Source organism: Cryptotermes secundus, unplaced genomic scaffold, assembly GCF_002891405.2.
Source record: "Cryptotermes secundus unplaced genomic scaffold, Csec_1.0 scaffold303, whole genome shotgun sequence".
NCBI lineage: Eukaryota > Metazoa > Arthropoda > Insecta > Blattodea > Kalotermitidae > Cryptotermes > Cryptotermes secundus.
Genome location: NW_019726229.1, coordinates 2,988,723 through 3,001,458, shown reverse-complemented (window position 1 = coordinate 3,001,458; position 12,736 = coordinate 2,988,723). Strand labels below are relative to the sequence as shown.

Sequence of the window (12,736 nt, the reverse complement as noted above, 5' to 3'; positions counted from 1 at the left end):
GACATTTAAATAACATGGTGGAGACAGTGATCAGGCCTTCAGTTTGGATCATTGTGCAAGAAAATTCCATAAAGGGATGACTGGCAAGTTACATACAGCCTAAGCGGCCTCTGCAGTCTAGGGGTAACGTTCCCACCTCATGACTCAAGGTACGCGGGTTCAAACCCGGTGGAGGTCGTGGAATTTTTAAGGGCAGAAAAATTCAGGGAACAAGTCCTCCGGGAGGGACTTTAAGCTGTGAGTCCCGTGTCGTAGATTTACAGCATGTAAACGATCCTCATGTGTCTAGGAGACCTCTGAGCAAAATTAGCCAAAATGTTTCCCGCCCAAGTAGTTTCCAATGCCTCCAGTAGATGGGAAAGTTATCGGGTACCAATGCCAGTAGAGGGCCAACCTCACTGGCAGAAAGGGGAGAATTATTGGGTATCACTGCCAGTAGAGGGCCGACCTCGCTGGCAGAAAGGGGAGATAGCGGGCACCAGTATCAGTAGGGTATGGAGACATCAGAAATTAAAGGGGGACATACAATAGACTATTAGTCGCGGTGCATGGGGAAACCCACCCCCTCTATACCGAATAACTGAATACATACAGCCTAAACAAAGAAAATAAAAGTGAAGAAACTAGCTTCCTTCATTCGTATTTCCAGAAGTAGCCAAAGTAATACCCTGGTTCACATATATAACATATAACGTTCATAAATAAAATATAAAAAAGCATGTTTCTTGAATATTAACAGCATAAAGACAAATTTATATCCTGAAGCCAACTGTTATCACTATGGATTGTTATTTAATAATCAGTTACTGCAGAACAGTGATAGAAAAGAAGTTCACATATTTTCAAATTTCAGAATGTTTTATGAAAAATGTATTGATAATTCCAATGAGTTAGGCTGTTCATGTATGTTACTACAGACACCCATTCAACACACATCACTGGATCATATTAAGCATGGAACTGAATTAATCTTCATCATTCATATTTCATAAATATGCAACGGAAAACAAAAACATATAAAATTTTTTCTGATATTAGATACAAGACACCTTCGGGTTCCATAAAATGCTTGAAAGTTCTTTAGTAGCTGCAGAACTGGTGGCTCCTCAAGAAGGACTCAGCTCCATGAGTAAGCAGATATATGACACCACAAAAGAAATATACCACATTTCTTCCAACTACAAAACCCAAAGTATCTGAAATGACTCAAATCAGTAGCACTCATACAGGAAAGGACAGCAGCCTTTACAAATGTGATTATGGAAAATCCATGTATAATGGCAATCTTCACTGACAAATTAATCAAGCCAAGGCCTGAAAATGCTTATTCCAACAAAAAGGATATCCTGTGATCTTTTTCAGCAAAAGTCTTACCCCACAACAAATGAAGAGATGGTTGTGCCAATCAGAGCATATGTCAGGATAGCTCCGAGGTTGCGGAAGAAGTATTTCTGAAAAAGAAAAGTGCAAATGAGAACAAATTTCTTTTCCACCACATGAAGGACAGATGTCTGAAAAAATCCATGTTAACCTTCATGGTTAAGAATTAGACATTTTAAAATGTTATCAGGGGATTTAAAAACAAAACATAAAAGTACATACAGTCAACTCTCGATTATCCGGGCTAATGGTGGGGATGGAAGTCACGGTTAATCGAAAACCCGGTTAAGCCAAATTTTATTATACGGGCTGGACGACTGTGAAGGGTCGGAGTTCGAGTCCCGGTAGGGTCAAGAATTTTAACTTCTCCAAATCGTCCAGACCGGCTCTGGGGTCCATCCAACCTCCTATCCAATGGGTACCGGGGGCTCTTTCCCCGGGGGTAAAGCGGCCGGGGCGTGAAGCTGACCACTCACCTCCAACTAGTGCCGAGGTCAAGAAAATTTGGATCTATACATCCACTCCCCCACACGCCTTAATGGCGTAGGGCTTAATTCGTTGAGCAGAGGAACAACTTTACCTTTTACCTTTTAATACCTTCATAATACTATAGACCTACCTGTATTTAAATTTATTCATCCTCATTTCTATGTCATCTCATGGCCTATTTAATACTTTCTTTACATTACACTCAGTATGAATTAGTTATTTCAATCACTGTTCAACAACATCCAGCACTTTTTACGGTCACACTTAACACTTAAAATAATTTAATACTGTCTTTTGCTTTTTCGCGGCATTTTCCTTTTTACGGATATCCGTACGAAGCCTACGTAATATTAGCTTGTCACTTAATAAACTGTCCTCTTCACTCTCAAGATAGTCTAGTAAGGATTCCAAATGATTAAGCGCAGCACCATGTGATACTTTCTTACTGGCAACACTGTCCACCTCTTCCTCATTCTCACTTTCTTCCCGCTCTTCTGGCTGCACCCCCATTGAAGTTACGATTTCGTCACTGCTTAACATTTCGAAGCCCGGTTCACACGAGTCACAGTTAAACCACTCTCTTATATTTTCCTCGTTGACTTCTTCACCACCATGAACTTGGTTAGCCACTTTTGTCAATTTTATGGCTATCTCATTTTCACTGAATCCAGTGAATCCATGGATTTCGTCATCTTCATTAGTGATGAAAGGCATCAGTTTCTTCCATGAATTTTTCAATACAGATGGCTTTACTGTATCCCACGCTGTTGAAATCTCGTATATGGCATCTAATACTGAAAAGGACTTCCAGAAACACGTCAGATCATTGCCTTCATCGATGTACTTTTGTAGCAAATTTGATCTGTAGATTCTCTTCATACTTGAGATAACTCCTTGATCCATTGGTTGGATAAGTGCGGTAACATTAGCGGGAAAATATTTCACAAAAATATTTCCATCATCTGACCTCAGGAGACTTTCGTTAGGATGTGAGGGCGCATTGTCAATGAGGAGCACAGCTTTCTCAGGTAGGCCTTGGGATTTTAGATGGTCACGAACTTGAGGCACGAATTTAAAATCAAACCATTCTTTAAATATCGCTCTATTCATCCAAGCTACTTTCTGGTTAAAATAATGGATAGGCAGACTTGAAGCTACTGTTCCTTTAAAAGAGCGTGGTCTTTTCGCTTTGCCGATAACTACTGGTATTAGTTTGTGTGTTCCTGATGCATTAGAACAGCACAAGACTGTCAATCTCTCCTTACTGGATTTGTGACCTGGAGCCTGTCTTTCATTTTGAAATGCCAATGTTCTGGTTGGCAAGCATTTCCAATAAAGACCCGTTTCATCGGCATTATAGATTTGTTCTGGCAGCAGATTTTCACTTTTCACAAAACTATCAAAATTGGTGCAAAATTGATCTGATGCTGACAAGTCCCCTGACAATTTCTCACCTTGAATACTGATTTCTCGTATTCCATGACGCTGCTTGAAACGTGTTAGCCAACCGGAAGAAGCGTCAAAACTCCCTTCTAGTTCAAGTGCTTCGAAAAAATATTTAGCTTGTTTAGCACAAACTGGTCCTGTTATTGTTGTTCCCTGTGCCCTTAGTTGATTAAACCAGGTCAGCATCGCTTTGTCGAGATCATCGTATGTTGATTTCTTCATGGTTTTTCTCTTCTTCATTCCGCTTGAATTAGAAGACGAAGCAAAGGAAATTAACTCATTCTTTTGTTTTTTCAAATCACGAACAGTTTGTTCTCCAATACCGTATTGCATTGCTAATTGTTTAACTACAGCTCCTTTTTCCAGCTGATTGATAATTTCAAGTTTCTGTTGAATACTTAACACAACACGCTTCCTTTTAAACCCCGACATTTTGCTAACGCACTTGAAGATCTATATTAAGAAACTGATACTTACTTTCACAATGCACTCTCACACTGAGATGGTACCGTTAAATAACCTGGGGCGGTGTATTTGTCCTTGAAACTTTCCAAAAATTCTTGCATTCTTTCACCCCCACCCTAGAACATTGTGTTCGCATAACGGGACGAAATAATGCAGAGCTCGGTTCACACTAGTGCGAAAATAGTGTTAAACTCACCATGTGAAACAAAAGTGAATGAATATTAAACAACATATAAACTTAAAAAAAAAAGCCCCGGTTAAGCCGCAAACCGGTTAATCCGCCCCCGGATAATCGAGAGTTGACTGTATTACTTTTTAGTACTGCCTTTAAAGCGCCAGGTTATTTAAGAAAATCGTATTTTCCTTTCATGATTCATTCATAGTGCATACAATTCACATGAAGGCTATTCAAAGGAAACCAGTTTGAGGATTATTCTGAGGAGTAGGGGCTGTTAAAATAACTCCCACTGGTGCTGAGACAGGCATTCCTAAGTATCTTGAACTCTGCTATATTTCTGAAGTTTATTGCCAATGATTAGAGTAACTGCATAGACATACAGCCAAACCTTTAGAGAAGACAATAACACAGACTGAATAAATGAATCACTACTAACCCGCTTCAAGCTGTAACCAGCATGGAATATGATTGGTGGCAAAATAATATTGAAGAATATCTCAGGATCAAAAGTTGCTTTCAGATCCATCTCATTATCCTCGATGTCCACAATCTCCTCCCGGAAAGCATATGCATATGTCTTGTTGGGTAGAGGTGGGTTACTACCTCTGTTAGGAAAGCGAAGCCACAGGGTGTCTGGTGGCAGTGAGAGATTGTACTTGCTGTCCTTTTCGGGAGTGACAGACATGTGAAGTACAGGTGTCTTGCTGCCTGCATACCGAATCAATGCTCCTACAATCAGACCTGCAGCAAACAGGAAAAAAGAAGTTACCCAACATATGAGGGTGATGAGAACTGTACTTGCTGTTCTTTAGTCTGACTAACATGTATGCATCTTGGCAAATCAATTCTTCCATAACCAAACCTGGAAAAGAACACAAGCATTTCTCTGACTTCAAACTATGGCTTCACTTTCAATAGCCCAGGTTAGAGTGTTAACCTTTGATACCTTGGCCTGTAACTTCTACATTAAGAAGTTAAGTGCAGTGAAATCACTACTTACTCTTTCAAATTTGTTGTCTAGGGGAAAATGGATTTGAACATTAAAATGAACGAAACCTTATATGGAGAAAATGTAACACTTACCTTGTTAAATTTACATCATTGAAATATGACCTTAAATGAAAGAAACCTTAAAAGAGGTAATACCAAATGGGTGCTCCACTGTTACATCCTCAACTTTCTACTTTCTTCATACACAACTTATAACATCTTCCTTGAAAGGTTGGTAGTTACTCGTCTGATCAAAATATTCCCTACCTTTATGCAACACCAGGATCACTGCCATAACACTTGACACTGGATTCTTATCCTGAGCTCATATCTTTGCAACCCACTTTTCCAACATTTCCCAAACAGCCTCTGTTCTTCAAGTTTTATATGAATGTCATATTTCCCCGTGTATTACACCTCTTCTTCCTTGATTTACACACCTACCAATAATAGGCAAAACGTACTATTGTAAAGTTCCTTGTCATATAATATTCTCTCTTTCCTTCTTCTGCATACATTCTCTTCTCTCAACTATATGCAACATGTCCTGCCAGTCTTGATAATGACATCATTTTTATTCAATCAATTTTATCAATTCCTATGTTACTTCAGCCTTCTTAGGTTTACATTTCACCTTCAGCACTTCATTCTCCAACATCCTGAATCCCTTACTTCCCTCAGAGTGAGAGACCAAATTTTAAATGTACATAAAACGTGTAATAATTAATTTTAAGCTTTCATGGTCATTCACGGCTACTGCTGCATCTGCTCTTGGGTCTCTGAACCGTGTGGATGTGGGCAGTGTTTCCAACATTTCAGATATATATCCTGGCTCCATCTTTAGAATGGGCATTTAACAACTTTGCTCTGTCCACTGCCCCTAACACATAGATCAGGCACCAATAATGAAGCACAAATATTAACATATTTTATATAGCATGAGGGAAAAATTATCCTGAAATAATGAGCTCTGACAGGTTACAATAGAAGGATTCTGACACTGTAGAAGCCTCTTGGTTTGGAATGGCTTCTGGCCATTTCATAACCCAACAGGAGGTTTCAGTTTCCTTGGTCCCTCCATAGGAAGGGCCCTGCTACACTGAAGGCTATCCTTTCGAATGGGGCTCTGACATTGTAATGATGAATTTGGCCCACATTCCTGGTTCGGACACCACGACTGGCTGCACGGGTGTTGCACCGCTGGCACCACTTCTCCACAGCGTTTCTTGCCTAGAGTAAGTAATACCTTATCAAGGGTCTTCCTGACACCCAAGTCACCACATGATGGTCCACCACGAAGTTCGGTGAGCATGTTGTTCACTTTGCTACAAGGGAGAACGAAGCTATTTTTCATCATCTGTCAGCAGATTCCTAATGGCGCTCTACTATGCCATTCCTCACAGTGATAGATTTCCACTGAATCCAGTAGCTTTTATATGTGGGGCTGCGGTAGGTGAGCCCTTTCCATTCTGGGCACTCTCCAATCTCTACTTCCTCCAGATGGGCCCTATGCATCCCAGCCAGATGCAGCTATAGCCACAACAGCTCATACCTGCTTGACATCTGCTCTGGGCTTGACTTTGTGGCAGTGGGTACACCCTTTTCTGCATGGTCATCGCGAAAGGGCATTGCCATTGTTGTGTTTTTGGCCTTGACTGTGCTTGGAAACAAAGTGGTACTCTTGTAGGCACTGAATCCAGTAGGCTGTTTGTCCCTTGTGGTTCTTAAAAATCATGAGACATCTTAATGCAGAATGGTCAGTGCGCAGGTGGAACTCTTGTCCATTGAGGTCCTTATGGAAATGTTCCAGCATTCTCACAATGGCAAGCAGTTCCTGCTGGGTGATGCACTAATTTCTCTCAGCCTTATTTTGCACCATACTATAGTAGCCTATTACTTCCTCCTGTCCATCCTGTACTTGGGATGGCACCCTGCCAATGTGGCGTTACTCATGTCTGTGTCAACGATGAACCTCTATCTTGGCTGCAGATAAGCAAGAATAGGGGCAGCACAGAGGGTCTCCTTTAATGTTTGAAAGGCGGCCTCCAATTCTGCAGTCAACTGGAAGGCTTACTTCTCCTTCATGAGTTTGGTTAGCAGTGTCACTATGTTGGCAAAACCAGAAATAATACATCGGTAATATGTGCATAGGCCCAGGAAGATTCTTATTTCATGTCTGTTCTTCAGAGTCAGTAATTCCTGCATGGCTTTCATGGCTGCTTTTCAGTCAGTGGTTATTCCTTCAGGTGACACAATATGGCCAAGATATCATACTTCCTTCTGAAAGAGTTGGCACTTCTCCAGGTTCAACTTTAGGTGGGCTTCTTGGGACTGTTGGAACACTTTCCACAGGCTATACAGATGCTCTTGAAATGTGAGGCCAATCACATCGTCAAGGTACATGAGACATGACTCACAAGTGAGGCTTCTTAAAGACAGTCTCATTAACTTCTTAAATGTCGCTGGAGCACTGAAGAAGCCAAAAGGCATGACCATGAACTGCCATAGCCCTTGATCAGTCGAGAACACAGTCTTCTCCTTGTTGTCAGAATGGAGAGTCACTTGCCAATAACCACTTTTCAGGTCCTGAGTGGTAAACCATTTAGCTTCAGCCAGCATATCCAGAGTGTCATCAATACAGGACAATGGGAAACCATCTTTCTTTGTGACATCATTCAGTTTCCTGTAGTCCACACAGAAGTGGACATCCCTGTTCTTCCAGATGACAGTGGATGTCCAGGGGCTCTCTCTCTCTCTCTTCAATAACCCCATGCTGCTGCATGTCCTTGAGGAACTTCCCCTCATCCTCCTGTTTTGCTAGGGGAGCCTACTTGGGGGTTGGGGAATTGGTCAGGCTTCCCCCATATCTATATGGTGGTACATTGTCAGTCCATCTACAGTCTTCACTCTTCACAGTAAATATGTCTCTGTACTGGGTGAGCCCTTCAAATTCTGGTCTGGCTGCTACAATCATGTCCTATAATTCTGGGGTTATATCTGGGACACATGGTTGTCAACATCAGGTTGGGTCACCAGAGTGACTGGCTCACAATGTACCATGGAGGAGCCTTTCATGAGCTTCTGGTCATGACAGTTAGCACTCAGGACCCTCATAGTTACCTCCCAGGGGTCTCAGACCAAGGTCCTGGCTATGCAAAGTCCTTCAGGTGCATGGGCCTCCGGGCTCATTACTATCAGGCCATTTTCCACTCCAAAAGGGCTCTCCAATCAAGCCATCACCACTCTCTTGCATTGTGCAGGTATCACCTGATCACTGCCCACTAAGAGGCTGCAAGGCTGGGGCTCCACAGTGATACCTCTTCCTCTGCAAAGATGAAGTATTTTGTGCCCTTGGTCCACAGATGCATTGTAGGCACACAGGATGTACAGCCCCATGATGAACTTTTTGGTGATATTGTCAATGAATACCGAAATTTTCAGTAGGCAATGCCCAAGGGTCAATGTCAGGAGAACTTCCTTCAAGATGGCCAGGGCTTACCCAGATACCATCTGCAACGTGCAGCTTTGGTTTGGCTGCCTTTTGGCCTATTATGTATGCCCTGATGTCAATGGTCACGAGGTTTTGTCACCAGGTTATGGACAGCACATGGTGAGGGAGCCTTGATGTATACACCGGTGTCCCCCCTTTTCCATCGGCACCTGCTCGTTTCCCGGAGGATGGAAATCCCTCCTGTCTGCCTCTGTTATTTCTTTGTCGCCATTCAGACCTTCTTGCAGGTTGTTGTGTGTCTGAGGTTTTTCATCTCATTTCCCTTGCTGGTTGTTTTCTGCCTCCCTCACGTAGGGGCAGTTAACTCAGAAGTGGCCTGGCTCCCCACAGGTTCAGCACACTGGTCGTTGGTGGGCTCTTGGTGTGGAGGAAGGGGTGACAGCCCATCCAGAATGTCCCTGCGCTGGCTTGCCAAAGTCTAGAGGGTATTTCACCAGCTATATCCACTACCTTCAGCTCAACAGCCTAACTGATGGCCTCACTTAGTATCCTCTTGCCACTCATCAGGAGTTGTCCAACTTCTGACACCAACTGTCACGTATTTGAGTGTGGCTATAGACAGTTTTGGGATTGGTAATCGGATTTATTGGACACTTTAACACACAACTCGTGACTACACTTTACAGATCATTATCGCACACAAACTAGTGTTCTCTGTTCACAGTCTTTACTGCACTTCTTGGTAGTGGCTTCAAACGGTGGCCAAGCCCCTTCCCGTGGGTTCCTGAAGTGTCCCTAACCTCAGCTACAGCATCTCAACTGACTGCCTGCAGACCCTCTCTAAACAGCTTAGCCAAAGTCAAGTTATAACAGACGGTCAGTCAGCCAGTCTGTCTTGGTGTCAAGCACCCATCTGGAGCCCAAGACCTGATTTTTATTACTGTCAAGACAGTTTTGGTTTTGCTGATGTGGGGTGCCCTCTCTGACAAGGGTGGGTCTGTCGTTTACAATTGCTGTTGCATTCGTGTCTGTTGGGGTGACCTAGTTATCTCTACTGCCATTGCCTAGTAACGGCTGTCTCCTCTACTGGCTCCAAAATTCACAGACTTGGTAACATATATATCAAATGCAGCATGCACACTGACGCTCACTAAAACAAGAACAATATGCCGAAAATATATGATCCCCTCATCAACAGGACTGAGCCTGCCTATAAATTACACACTTAAAAAAGTAGCCTGCAAGCATGAAAATTTCAGAAATATTAACTCAGCAACTTTGGATACTTTGAATACGTTAACTGATATAACTACTTCTACAATACACAACACAAACTATGACAAGTATTCATACTAACCATAGATTACGGCTAACCCTGTTTCGTGAAGAAACCTAAACCTCCGGTGCTTAAACAACCATATTGTCAACACAGTCAGAATCAGCAAAAAGGTGTATAAAAGCAGATTCAAACTGTCTATACGATGTGTAAATTGTGCTTTGGCATCAAGCTCAATATCTGTAGCGGCAGAATTTGCACAATACAACGAAATATAAAATGTTAAAAAGAATACGAATATGCGCATTACACCCACTACCGCCATGTTTACATTACGAAATAATACACCTCAAATCGTTCATTATATCCCTAAACTGTTCTAGACAACAATCACCAGTTCAATAGCTTAAGAACGTGTATCGAACTTCATTAGCACGCTTTGCTCGAATGAACACGAACAACAGTTGTCACGTCGATCATTCATATCTAATCAAAAACCTCAACTTTACGTCACGCAGACGCAAGTCACACCGGTCGCATCGGTCACACCGAAGCAGACGACGGTTAACCACATTTTTCAAAATAACTAACAGTGGTTACATGTGGTACTACTAGTCTGTGCTTTTTGATTACTGGTAAATGTTTTCACTCATATGTTTTAGTTACTGCGTGGGGCCTGAAAATGACAGCGGATGGAAATAACCCTGGATATCGACAAACAGTTTTTCAAAGATTGTAGAACCAAAAAAAAAGTAAAGGTGAAAAAATAGAAAAGTGTCGGAAATCTTTGAGAAGTAGGAAGATACCCATAACGCCCATAACAAAATCGAATGACTTTTTATGGTAAAACTTTCCAGCAAGTGTAAACCTAAGACTACCAGTAAAAATGCTTATAATATCTTTCACCAAAATATAAGAGGTTTGAAGCATAAGTATAATGAATTATGTCACTCTGAAGACCATGCACTATATGTACTTTGTTATACTGAACATCAGCTTGATAGCGATGAAATACCTCATCTTAACCTGGACAATTATACTTTAGGTGCATTTTATTGTAGGAGACATTACGGATGGGTGGAACTTTTATATATATTCTAAATAACTTAAATACTATTAATATAAATCTTGACCAAGTTTTGTTATGATAAGGATATTGAAGCTTGTGCTGTCTCTGTTAATAATGTTAGTCTTAAAATATGTATTTTAACCATCTATAGATCGCCCTCTGGCAATTATGATAAATTTTTGAGTACATTAGAGTTAATTCTACAAAGTTGTGTAAAAATATGACTAAAGTATTTGTCTGTGGGGATTTTAATGTTAACTATATGGACAATAGCCATGAAAAACTAAATTGGATGATATTCTTAGTTCTTTCAATCTAAGAACTACTATAAATTTCCCTACTAGAATTGGACCAAAATCATTTTCAATTATTGATAATATGTTTTGTTGATGAACGACAGTTTACTAGCTATGAGGTTATCTCAATGTCAAATGGATTATCTGATCATGAAGCTCAATTATTTATTGCACATCTTCCTGTATTTTGTACTATAAAAAAGGAATTACTAATTAAAAGAAAAGTAAATGATAATAACATTGCAGAATTTAAAATGAAATTAAGTTATGAAAATTGGGAATCAGTTTTTAACAATAGTGACATCAATACCAGTTTTAATAAATTTTTAAATATATTTTTGAGATACTTTTATGAGTCATTTCCTATGACTACAAAACTAAAATATAAACAGAAATCATGGATAACAACTGGTATAAAAATATCCTGTAAAAACAAGAGGGCATTGTATGATGAAGTAAAGAAAGGAAATACCCAATTTTAAATACTTATTATAAGAATTACTCTAAAATATTAGCAAGAGTGATAGATCAAGCCAAGAAGATGTCATATAATAAGCAGATTAATAACTCAAAGAATAAAGTTAAAACGACTTGGAGAATGATAAATAATGAATTGCTAAAGAAAGCAAATAGTGAAAATATTTATACACTTAATATTGAAGGCAAAAAGACTTTTAACTTAATTGATATTGTTAATACATTCAATAAATATTTTACTGAAGTAGCTTATAACATTCATAAACACATAAAAGAAAATGGTCCAAATGACAAATCCAAACCTATGAGCTATATGACAGTTGACTGCATTTGAGAGTCTTTCTCCGAGCATTAAAATAACTAAAACTACAGGTAGAGAAATTGAAAAGATTATATTGTCCCTTAAATCAAGCCAATCACATGGGTATGATGAAATATCAAATAATATACTTAAAATCTGTAAAAGAGACCACTGGGAAGACCAAGGCGTAGGTGGGTGGACAATATTAAAATGGATCTTAGAGAGATAGGATGGGATGGTATTGATTGGATTGATCTGGCTCAGGATAGGGACCAGTGGAAGGCTCTTGTGAACATGGTAATGAACCTTTGGGTTCCATAAAATGCTGGGAAATTCTTGAGTAGCTGCAGAGTTGGCAGCTCCTCCAGAAGGGCTCAGCTCCATGAGTAAGTAAGTAAGTAATTTCTGTGGTGAACATCGACATCAAATTAGAAGCAGTCCTATGTGACAGTGGTATCACTTTATTATATATTCTGGGTTTTTTTCCCCCCCAGATTTTGTAACACATATTCCCTCCTGCTCATGTAGTAAGTTTAATAAAATGCCACATCAACTAGTTTAAATCCCTTCAAAAGATTCTTTCTACTCTTCTGCTGTTTACTTTTGAAGTTTGTAGTTTGTTTCAGCCATAAACTTGTGCATTCCATTAGCCTACACAGGCAATGATACATTTGGTATATTTCTTGTTTTCAAACAAAATTCTTTCTCATACAGACATGTCTTCATTGCTTGTACATGATATTTGTTAAATTGGGAAAACTTAAGCAATTTTTTTTTTGTAACAGAACATCTGTCACTGAAGTTTCAAAACAGAAAACTGACATTGCTAGAGACTTACTGCATATTTTCTCTGATACAGGTATTGGCAATCAGTAGCTCAAAACCCACACAGACTTTGTTCTATAACAAAAACAAACT

General features: G+C 40.1%; 1 protein-coding gene across 7 annotated transcripts in view; it reads right to left on the bottom strand.

The window, feature by feature from the left end:
- Positions 1 to 10,214, bottom strand: part of LOC111864013 (sodium/hydrogen exchanger 7) — a 72,182-nt gene extending 61,968 nt beyond the window's left edge. For all 7 annotated transcript variants that reach the window (XR_002842717.2, XM_023850919.2, XM_023850923.2 and 4 more), the window contains exons 1-3: positions 9,757 to 10,214; positions 4,395 to 4,699; positions 1,375 to 1,451 (exon numbers count right to left, since the gene is read on the bottom strand). Coding sequence is in view for 6 of the 7 variants with exons in the window: in XM_023850919.2 (XP_023706687.1) it covers positions 1,375 to 1,451; positions 4,395 to 4,699; positions 9,757 to 10,000 (626 nt within the window). In the remaining variant the exon portion in view is untranslated. The remainder of the gene's footprint in view (positions 1 to 1,374; positions 1,452 to 4,394; positions 4,700 to 9,756) is intronic.
- Between the last annotated feature and the right edge of the window lie 2,522 nt (positions 10,215 to 12,736).